The sequence below is a fragment of the Lepisma saccharinum genome, chromosome 5 (assembly GCF_977018435.1).
Source record: "Lepisma saccharinum chromosome 5, izLepSacc3.1, whole genome shotgun sequence".
NCBI lineage: Eukaryota > Metazoa > Arthropoda > Insecta > Zygentoma > Lepismatidae > Lepisma > Lepisma saccharinum.
Genome location: NC_139233.1, coordinates 100,716,837 through 100,728,844, shown reverse-complemented (window position 1 = coordinate 100,728,844; position 12,008 = coordinate 100,716,837). Strand labels below are relative to the sequence as shown.

The 12,008-nt window shown below is 40.1% G+C and overlaps 1 protein-coding gene across 1 annotated transcript in view; it reads left to right on the top strand.

Moving 5' to 3' along the window:
• The window catches only part of LOC145987948 (transmembrane protein 62-like), a 76,145-nt gene that overhangs the window by 8,157 nt on the left and 55,980 nt on the right, over positions 1-12,008 (top strand). Inside the window, exons 3-4 of the mRNA XM_083122788.1 lie at positions 201-338; positions 6,015-6,456. Of these exons, the coding sequence (XP_082978914.1) occupies positions 201-338; positions 6,015-6,456 (580 nt within the window). The remainder of the gene's footprint in view (positions 1-200; positions 339-6,014; positions 6,457-12,008) is intronic.

Sequence of the window (12,008 nt, the reverse complement as noted above, 5' to 3'; positions counted from 1 at the left end):
AGACTTTATTCTCTACCTATTGAAACACTTTCTTTCAGACAGGCATAAGTTCAGTTATTTTAAATTTACACTGGAGATTAATGTAAAATTAGTGCATGGGACTTTCTGAATAGTCGAAGAGAAAATTCTATGCTAAACCTTAACTGTGCCAACTAAAAATAGGGGTAATTACATGTTGTTATTGAATTTTTTTGTTACAGGTGACTTAACAGATGCAAAATCAGAGAACAACATGGGCTCACGACAGTACGTTGAGGAGTGGGAGTTTTATAAAGATGTTTTGGATCAGTGCAAAGTTACAGAGAAAACATTATGGCTAGATATCAGGGGTAATCATGGTGGGTACATACTACTTTTAATTTAGTTTAATTATTTTGCCTCGCCGGATATGTAATCACCTTTAGTGGATGAGTAGTAGCTATGTTTACCAGCAAGCATCGAAACTGCTTGCCCAGAGAGGCTCTTTTCTGTTTACTTAAGACTATTTGCATGCACGAGAGCAGTCTGTTACCCTTTCTGGCTCCTCTTCCAGCCTATCCTGTCTGGTGTCCCGAAGGGGAGTGTCTTAGGCCCACTTTTCTTCCTTCTGTACATGGATGATCTGCCAGACAGACTGTCTTCTCTTCCCATAAATGTACTTCTCTTTGACGATGACTGTAAACTCTTCAAAGAAATTACATCTGAACATGATTCACTAATCCTACAACAATCTGTTACAGAATTACTTTTGTGGTGTCACCAGTGGAAACTTGAATTCAATCCTCAGAAATGCTCCTGCCTCACCATTTCCTTAAAAAGGAACAAAGTGGTCCTTTTTTATACTCTCCAAAACAGTCTCATCAAAAAGGTTTCCTCTCCAAAAGATCTTGATGTTATAATCAACGAAAAGCTAAATTTCAATGAGCACATTACATATACTACTAAACGAGCCATGCATCTCCTTGGCATTCTGTATAGGTTCCCTGAAATCCAAAACCAATCCGCCATTAGCATATTTTTCAAATCCTTTATCTCTCCGATTCTTGAATACTGCTCTCCCATCTGGACTATGGCTCCTAAAATGAATCTTTCTAGGCATGATTCTGTCCTCAGCTTTTTCCTCGCCATTTCTCGCCATAGAGTACCTTCTCTCAGACACCTCCATAAAACAGTTATTATTAGGGCTGAGCCGATACGAAGCCGATGTATCGGTATTGCCTGATACCAGTGGTATCGGTTGGAATTCATCTACCGATACCAGCCGATACTTTTCCAGAATTTTGGTCTTTCATGGGATCCACAAAAATGTCGCGCGACACATTCGCAGAGTCTAATTATCCTGGAAATTATGCAAAAATAGAGATTTCTTTCATTTTGCATCAATTTTGTACCAAAAATATTATTTTGTGATTACATAACATCTGTTTTAATATCTTTATGTAATTCTTGAATATTATAAAGGAAAAAAACTTGGTAAATGTATGCAAATATTTACACACCAATATTGATCAATATCTTGAACAAATTTTAATTATTGCAATTGTCAAGTATTTCGGCATCGGTATCGGTAGGAATCGGTAAGAGTATCGACATCGGTATCGGTTCAAGGTGATATCGGCTCAGCCCTAGATATTATGTCTATTTTGAACATCCAGTCACCTCACACTTGTCATGACCTAGCAGACATGAAATTTCTCTATAAAATCATTAATGGCAAAATCAAAACCGAATTCCTTGTCAACCAATTTCATCTACGAGTACCCGCACGGCCAACCTGCAACGTAAAGCTCTTTCACATTCCCGCTACAAGGCTCTCCTACAGCGGTCTCTTTACTATAGGCTCCCCCACTTATATAATAACCTGCCTGTAAATGTTCATATTTTCTTGTCAGAACGCAGTTTCCGACAATCTCTAAGAATGTACATGTAACAATTTATTTTTTTCGTCTGCCATCTTGTATTTTCTTGTTTTTGTTGTTGTTATTTTTTTTCTTGTTGCTACAGTTTCAGTATAAAATGGTCTTTCAGTACTGTATCTGAAACTTTAAGTAAATAAATAAAGGTTAACAAATGAACAGAGTAGGCTGTATCCAGTAGGAGGGGTCATACCTCTCTTCTTTCACCCAGTTTTGTAAAAAGAAAGGGAATGCATGGGGAAATTACAAAATTAGAACCCATAGGGAGAGAGAGAGAGAATAACGAACCTAGGTACTAGCTGCAGCAGCATAAAAAGCAAAGTATTTCAGGGGCTCATGAAACAAACAATTTTATTAATTAATACAATAAATATTAGAGTTGGGAGTGGTTGGATGAAGAACAGAGTATACGTCTGTGGCTTTTTTCCCCCTAAAATAATCAAGTGTTTCAAATGAAAGATAATATATGAAGGCATATCTGCAACTGAACTTCTATATTATTTCTAACGTTGCCATGACCTTTGGAAAGAAAAAAAAAACATTGCTTTTTGAATGGACATTGTTTTCTTCATATTTCAGTCAACTTATTTAAGTATCCAGCACCCTAGGCTTAAGCATTAACCCAGCTGGGACAACCCTCTGGTGGTAAAGAAGGCCTGAGTGTAGTGCCGATCACATGGCATCCACAATTGGCTGAGATTGTGAATGTGTATGGTCCCTATCATACATCACCGCACATATGGCTTCATAGCATGTTGCAATATGCAATGGGTAGTACAAAAGGAGACAAAACAAAAAAAAGATAATGATACGAGGGGGGATCAATAAGTTTTGTCTGTTGAGGTATAATTTGTTTAATAATCCAAAGATTGAAACAATGAACAAACTATTAGTTTACCTGTAGTGTACTCCTCTGAGAGTTACCTTTCCACATAGTTACCATCATGTTAGTGCATTTACACAGGCTTCAAAACCTGTTTGGAAAAATTCCTTGATCATCCCAGAACACGGTCGTCATGTCCTGCGTGGATCTGGTCAGTTTGAATTTCTTCGGAACAGAGAATTTGAATGTTGCCTTTCCATGGGTGGATCTTACTCTCAGTGTAGTACAGATAAGCCCATGTCTCATCACCAGTGACCAGATTGGAGAAAAAAACCTGCCCCGGTGCCTCGTAGAGTTCCATAAGCTCAGCACACGTCTCCCTCTGTCTCTTTTGCATATCTTTCGTTAAATGCTTTGGAACCCACTCGGCAGACTTTATGGTATCGCATACTTCCAATCATTGCCTGTGCTGACCCATAGGACACGTGCACTGCATCAGCAATTTCCTGGATGGTGATGCGTCTCTCCGATCAAATGAGCTCGTTAGTCCCGCGCCGGTTGTTGTCTGTGACCACTGTCTGCCACTCCTTGGCTGTCCACAGTTTCGGTTTCTCCATCTCTGAACTTCTTCCCCAATGCTTAACATTGCTCACATCGATCACTGCACTGGCCAGATCCACACAGAAGGACATGACAACTGTGTTCAACAAGTTTACATAGTGTACCTTGTAACCTTTTGTGACACACGTCTATCCGGTAGTCCAGTGTTTCGTGATTCTTTCATTCGACACACTTGGATGTTCAGAACTCTTCCCTGTGCGGACACATCCAGTTGTTTGTAACTTATTAAACCTTCGACAATTGTTGTTATTGGATGGAGAATCACTTCCAAATAGCCGTCGAAAAGCTCGCTGAACTGAAACAGCAGAATGACACAAAAGGACAACTGCACGGGAGTCGCCATATTGTAATACACCTACAACGCTGTGACTGATGGGAAACAAATGATTAATGCTCAGGAGAGTAGCAAACTTCCTACAATTCTTATCATACATGTACGATATAAACATTCACAGGGTGGCTACTCACCGGGAATTCCTTGGATTCCGATAATTATGCGTGAATTATTGGCTCCGGGAATTATGTGTGAATTCTGCTTGAATTTTTTCCCGTAGTGGTGAAAAATTGCAACTTTTTAGAAACCCAATTCCATTGAATTTATACATATTTATTAATGCCAGAATGCATGATTTTCACGTTTATCCTTTATTTTTATCGAGGAAGAAAACGAGAAGAAAGCTGTGTTGAAAATAAAACAAAATTCTCTCACTTCATTTGCTTTGTTAGTGTCTTTTGCAGAACAATCTATCTGACAGACGGAAGATTATTGCAAGATAAAATTTCTTGATGTTGATTAGTTAAATGTGAGTTTGAAATTCTTATACAATTAACAATTTTTGTAGATTACTATATCAAGTAACATTTGTGACTTGTGTTTGTAGATATATTTCTAGTCTTGAGTATATGAAATGGAAAATGTAATCTCCACACCTTCAATTAAATATATACGAGGGTGGTTCAGCATGGTCCGCCCCTGACATAGAAGGAGCCCTTGTAGGAAAACCAAATCACTGTCACTTTTCAACATAGTCCCCTGCAACATTAACACACTTTTCCAATCAGCCTTCCAGTGCTTCAATCCCAGCAGAAAAAAAATTATTTTGGTTGGTTCTGCAACCATGCATTCACAACATCCATAACCTTGTAATCACTGGCAAAATGTTTTCCACGAAGGTGTTCCTTCATGTTCGGGAACAGGTGGAAGTCACTGGGGGCCAGATCTGGAGAATAAGGGGCATGAGGGACAATTTCGAATCTGCTGCATGAATTGCAGCCACCGCAACTTGGGAGGTGTGGGCGGGAGCATTGTCACAATGGAACAACACACCACGGGCCGACATTCCACTGCATTTCTCCTTGATGGCAGTACGTAATTCTTCAATTAGGGTTGCAAAATAAACGCCTGTGATTGTCTTTCCCTGTTGGAGATAATCTATCAAAAGAATTCCTTCTGCATTCCAGAACACAGATGCCATCACTTTGCCCTTTGATGGTTGAACCTTGAATTTGTTTGGGGGTGGAGAATGGGGGTGTTTCCATTGCATGCTTTGGCGTTTACTTTCGGGATCGAAGTGGTGAACCCATGTTTCATCCATTGTAACAAATCTCTTCAGAAACTTTGGCTTGTCAGCCTTTATTGTCCGTAACAGGTTCTGACTTGTCACACAACGTGTCCTCTTTTGGTCGACCATCAGCATTCTCGGGACCCAACGTGCAGAGATCTTTTTCATTAACAAATGATTATGAATAATTGAATACACACTGCCAGTTGAGATGCCACGTATGTCTGCTATATTGCGGACAGTCACTCGCCGGTCTGCCAAAATCATGTCATGCACTTTTGTAATCATTTCTGGTGTGGTCACCATTGCAGATGGGCCACCACCATGCTCATCTTCACAGGTCTGCCTACCACATTTAAATTCACAGCACCATCTCTTCACTAGGTCATATGAGGGGCTAGAGTCTCCAGGAGTTCCCACAATATCTGCATGGATGTCTTTTGGTGTTAGATTTTTCGTGAGTAAATATTTTATCACTGCTCGGTCCTCAGATTTTTCCATTTCTTCACATGTGGCTACACTTCTTACTGATCATCAACCTGTAACAAAAAGATAAAGTGTTGTAAATTCTTGAAAGTTTGTGGATATTAGTCTAAAGAATGAACAAAAATATAAAATTACAGGTCTCTACTATCACTGGAAATGGGTCAGGGGCGGAGCTTGCTGAACCACCCTTGTATACCGTTCAATTGACTTGAATTATAATTTTTGGATATGTTGGAATCGCACAGACCCCCTTATGTTGTTAATATATTTGTGTGTGTATATGTGTGGTTGGTGATGGACGGTAGTATGTAAGTTTGAAATAGAGAAAACATCTGCTCGTACCATTGAATTTTTGGAAAGTTCACCTTGAAAACCCGAAATTATACTTGAATTTTATCCTGGTTCTAGAGTGGCCACCCTGATTCACCTTCGTTTGTTGCAATATACCAACTACTTGAAACCCTGATAATCATTTTGGGACATGCTGTGTGTAGATGGTTGAAAAGAGGTGTAACATAACAAAGGAAATAAAATACTTCTAGCATTAATACTGCTCCTTCTCCTTATTTAGTATCATTATTATTTCCTATTTCTCGTTGCTACCGAACTTCTTTTCTTCCATTACAGACAATTTCAATGTTCCATCATTGGACAGCAAGGAAAATTACTACCGAAACTACTCAATACAGGGCCGGAAACATCTCCGCTCCTACATGTTCCAGTTGAAGCAAGGAAGTGAGACATACTCTTTCATTGCTGTGGACGCGTGCTTGGATCCTGGCCCACGTCGACCGTTCAACTTCATCGGCGTTCTCTCCAAGTGGGAATATGAGTTGCTGGAGAGCTTCGAGAAAAAGGCGCAGAAAGGCAACTACACCATCTGGTTCGGCCACTATCCGACGTCTTGCATCCTGGCACCAAACCCTGGAATAAGGACTCTGATGGGAAGAGGCCTCGTCTACCTCTGCGGGCATTTTCACACGTTGGGAGGTCTCGTGCCCAACATGTACACAATGCAGCAGACAGGGAACCTTGAGCTGGAGCTGGGAGATTGGAAAGACAATAGAATGTATGTACATATTTGTCTTTTTATTTTTGTAATGCAGCTAGGAAACAAATTATTTTGGTTTCAATGTTTAAAACTAGGATTAGACTCATACCACTTTGAATCTATATCATTACTGATGCCGATGCACTCATACCGATACTGATGCATAAAAATTGTAACTATGAAAAGTTGTTAAAAATATGTCAAATGTAGATATAAAGAGTTCAAGTACTAATATTAATTAATGAATTTAATAAATTTAATTAATGAAATAACTAATTAATTAAGGGCATCTGACTGCCACACGGGAGACCCAGGTTTGGTTCTCAGGGTGGGTGATCTAAGGACGGAATTCTGAGGATCATCCAGCCTCAAATCAATAGGTACCTGGGAGGTAAAGGCAGCCCGAGCTTGGTGCTGATCACCTCACCTCCAAACTTGCCAAGATCAAGAATGTGTGGGCTCCTACCCCCACATCCCCTAAATGCACCTTCATGGCATGGTGCTATATGCATGGGAAACTTTATCTACATATTAATAGAACACTAACAAAAACCAGTTGTCTGAATATGTGAGTAATTCATCTCTTTATATCTATTTACTATTTCATCTCCCATTTCCCGAAATATGAATTAAGATGTAAATATTCTACTGCAATTATATGTATCAATTTACCACAGCTTTAGTTTAAAATGTTCCAAAATTAGATGGTAATATTAAAATAGCTGTCATTTAATCACAAAATCCATCTTGCACACAGCATTGACTTTGAATTTTACATAATTCCCAGGATATTTGGATTCTGAGAAGGTGTCGTGTGTCAGTTTTGTGCACTCTGTAAATTAGCCCAACTCTGGAATAGTATTGACCAGTATCAGTGAATAAATTCCGCCCAATATTCTCCAATACTAATACCACTGGTATAGACTGATATGGATACATCAGCACTGGTATCTGCTCAGCCCTATTTGGAACATTTCTGAGATCCTGCTTAGTAATATTTGTAATAAAGGGTGATCGAAAAGTCCCCGAACCTAAACTTCAATTTTTTTCCCCCGGTCGTTATTATGATAATGTCAAAATTTCTGTGGAAGCTGGTTTTGCGAGGGTCTTGGCTGTACACGACACAAGAGATGCCACTGGGGAGTGGCGCTAGCAGTCGTGGCGAGGAAATGAACTACGAGCAGTGCTGGTAACAAAATAATCAGGTAAACCAAACCAACAGTTAACCTAAACTGTGAAAGCAAGGAACAAGTGGACCTTACCTGATCGTGTAGATCTTTCTCATTGGATATCTGGGTGGATGTAGGCACATCACAAGAGATACTGAAAGTGTCCCCCATGCATAAACGTATGCGACGGCACATGTTTCGTGCTACGCGATGCAGAATAGGCACATTAATTTGCAGTAATGCACTGGGCAATGTTGGTTTTCAGGGTATCTAAATCGTGGGGATTATTCTCGTACACTTTCCCCTTCAAATAACCCCACAAGAAAAAATCGGGTGAGATTAAATCAGGTGATCTTGCCGGTCAAAGCCCTGATGAAATCAGGCGGTCATCAAAAAATTCACGCAGAAATGCCATGGTGGCATTGGACGTATGGCATGTTGCCCCGTCTTGTTGTAACCACACATCTTGTTCATCGGCATCCAAAAGCGCGATAAACTGCTGTATAATGTCCTGGTACACAATAGAGTTCACTCAGTTATCGAAAAAAATCGGCCCAATAATTCGTGATCCGGACACGGCAAACCAGACAGCAATTTTCTGCGAGTGGAGGGGGACCTCGTGTAAGATTTGTGGATTTTCTGTGGACCTAAAACAACAAAAAACAAAAACAAAAACACACGCTCCTCCACCGACAAACTCATCCTTGCAACTGGCGTGATTATTTTGTTACCAGCACTGCTCGTAGTTAATTTCCTCGCCACGAATGCTAGCGCCACTCCCCAGTGCCATCTCTTGTGCCATGTACAGCCAAGACCGTCGCAAACCAGCTTCCACAGAAATTATTACATTATCATCATAACGACCGGCAATTTTTTTTTTTTGAAGTTTGGGTTCGGGGACTTTTCGATCGCACTATATTTTGTCAAGTTTTTAGTTATGTGTGAAAACCATGTTTGTCCATTTGGTAGCGTATCTAAATGTATTAACCTAACCTTAGCAGATGTCTGGGGACTATAATGCCGCCACATGTATTGCGCTACAGATGGGTGAGAAGTATATAGCCGACCCACTGTCTGGCAGCAAATCAATGCTTCATTTCTTCAAAACTACACACGATATTTCAGTTCTGTCTTTTTGATTTGTTTGTGTACATATGAAGGTATGACATACTAGAATTTCAAAACAATATACCCATTCTTACTATTATTAACAAATGTAGTTCGAAAATGAAAATCCTACATTATGTAACAAACTTTTTATGAAGAATGTGAATAATTAATTTACCACCTTAAGTAATGCATGTGATCATGGCTCTGATGGAGTTTACCTTTAAAATATGTACATTAGAAATGTACAGTTGAACCCCGATTTTACATTTTTCAGGAGCCTGTAAAAAAAGCGTAAAATGTGTGAAATGTAAAAAGCGGGAAAGCCTAATGGAGGGGTGAAACTCAAGTGTCAGTAAGAAATGACTTCACAATCAACTTTTAGAGGGTATTTTGTTTCAAAAATAACTCAACAACGTTAAAGAAGTATAGTTATGAATTTCTAATAGGAAAAAAGCAAGACCTGCTGTGAAAATCAGTGGTGGATTAACATGACCCACTTTCGAGGGTAGTGTCGGTAGGTGACTGCTTCTATCTGCCGCCTATTAGGTTCAATTTATGCTTCTGATTGTGTGAGATCTTCATTTACTCTGTAAACTGGTAATTAGTTGCTACTTTAGAAGTATTTGGTAATTGGAGGGGAGGGGGTAATCATTTATAGTTGGACGTCAAGTATCTTTATATACTTGGTCTGGAGCCACGAGACAAAACACTGGCGCCGCCTGGCAGCTGCTCGCTGCCTGCAGACACTACGCCGACCGGCGATAACGGGAGGGAGGGGAAGTGAAGACGAACAGGTGGTGCAGTTGTTGAACATAAGTCTTATCAGAAGTGTGCTCATTCCTGGTCAAGTTGCAGAAAGAAAGGGGGGCCCGATCTTTGCTACTGACATACGAGCAACATTTCGGACAGATAGAGACATTAAAAAGAGAGAGAGAGAGAGAGAGAAACGGACTAAATCGTGCACACTAGTGGCAGATTGATGAGCTCGTGCTGGGGAAGATATGGGAGATGATGTGATCAGCACCATGCTCTGACTGCTTGTACCCCCCTATGCTTCGATCTCTACCAATATTGGAGGTGATGTGATCAGCACCATGCTTGGGCAGCCTTTACCTCCAGGGTTGCCCCAAGGTACCCATTTATTTGAGGCTAGGTGACTTCCAGAGCCACTTTATGAGGCAGCTTAGATCACCCACCCCGGGAATCAAACCTGGGTTTCCAGTGTGGCAGTCAGACACTCTGCCGACTAGGCGACCACAGCTCCCCAGCGAATGAGAAAAAGTAAATAAAAATATGCTCTTTTGGCCCAAATAAATATTTTAATGGTATTCAGATGTGCACTAAATTTTACTGCTCCCAGAGAATATTGCCGCACCCTTTATTTATCCACTCATTTTCCCCAACTCTGTCACTGTACAGCACACGAGTCACATAATCTGCATGAAAGAAACTGTTCTCTGCCCCAAGCAGAATAATACATGTGTCCGAACTTTGCCCCCATCCACCAATCAATTGATTTGGCAAGAATAATTTTCTGTCAGTGAGTAAAAAATCGCTGTCTACCCATAGAAAAATATAATCACTTTAGCGTATTCCTTTTCAGCTTCATTCTGATAACCAAAAGACATAGCATTCGTGAAAAAACTTCAGATTAAAAATAATTAGAGTGAAATATAGACTAGATCCAATCGTATTTCCTTAGAAATCTAAACGACTTCCCATTAAAGAAGTGAAGTTCTTATTGAGTATCGCATAGAGGAGGTTCGCAAAACCTTCTAATTTTTTTTTTCCATTTCAAAACTGCCGACAACAAGAAAGAAAAAGTTCTGACAAACAAACCCCCTTCCCACTTTTATTTTTAGTTCCCATCAACTAGGAAGGATTCCGTAAATCTGTGGGGGCAAAGAAGCGAATAGTGATCGGAGTCATGTCATTTTTCCACTCAGAGGTGGGAGGGTGAACTTTCGTTTTGTCCAAATTCTAAGGAAAGCACCATTTAGCAAGAATTGGTTTGGTGACAGTGCGCTTGTTGTCTGATCCTGAGGAAGAAAAATCGGTCCATTGTATCTTTACCGGGAATGTAAGAAGTGCCATTTTCTCTTCCTGTCCATCAAGGAAGCTGGGACAAATGCAAGTTGTGCTATTTTGTTCTCTCACATAACAAACATGCACAGAAACGGATTGCAGTCAAAAGAGTGTAAAATTTTTACATATCAAAACTACTTACATCAACATATGTTTTGATTTCTGATATTTTCACACTCTTTTTATAATAAATTGGATATGCTTATGCTCTGTAACAGCATTTTGTATATACGAGTTTGATCTTAATTAGAAAAACCCAAATTTATAGTACTTGCTTTCCTTAAGTGTATTTTGTTGTAATAATACACAACGGGAGTAAGCAGCTAGTGTTCCCATCATAACCAATGCAAAAATGTGCTTTTGAGAGTGGCATGCATGTGTGCTTGTGTGGCTTTACGTTGTAATGTGCACTTGGTGAATACTGACGTTCATGGATGCTGCTTAGGCAGGCAATGTCAGCAGATTTATTTATTTATTTCCCTTCAACAGAGACAAGTCTCCAATTACAGAAGGTAATATAAAAATATTACATTTTCATTTACAATTTGTATGTACGCACGTACGCTTTCTCCCTCCTTTCTCCTTTACACACACACATATTTACAAACTTAGACAGATAATACATAATATATATATGAGGAGCGTCAAATGAAAACTGAACACCCGCTACAAAGTGACAGTGGAGTTTGTTTTATTCAAAAGTAATTGCCACAAGTGTTAAGACATTTATCCCACTGGGAGATGAGACGATCAATTCCAGTCTTGTAGAAAGAGGTAGGTCGCTGACGGATCCACAACCTCACCCACTGTTGCACTTCCCCGTCCGAATGAAACCGACGTCCACGAATGTCTTTCTTCAGGTCACCATAAAAGTGGAAGTCAGAAGGGGAAATATCAGGGCTGTACGGAGGATGCTCAAGCATTTCCCAGCTAAATGTTTGAAGCTTATCCCTCACCAGATTGGCAGTATGATGGAAGGCGGTATCATGCAAAAGGATGATTCCGTCTGACAGCATTCCAGGGCATTTTAACCTTATGGTGTGTCGCAGTTTCTGCAACGTGTCTGCATAGCGCTGCGCATGGATTGTGGCTCCACGCTCTAGGAAGTCGACAAGCAGAGGGCCCTTGCAGTCGAAGAAGTAGTTCAGCATGACCTTACCGGAACTCGTATGGACAGCCTTGGATTTTTTTGGCAGGGGAGAATCG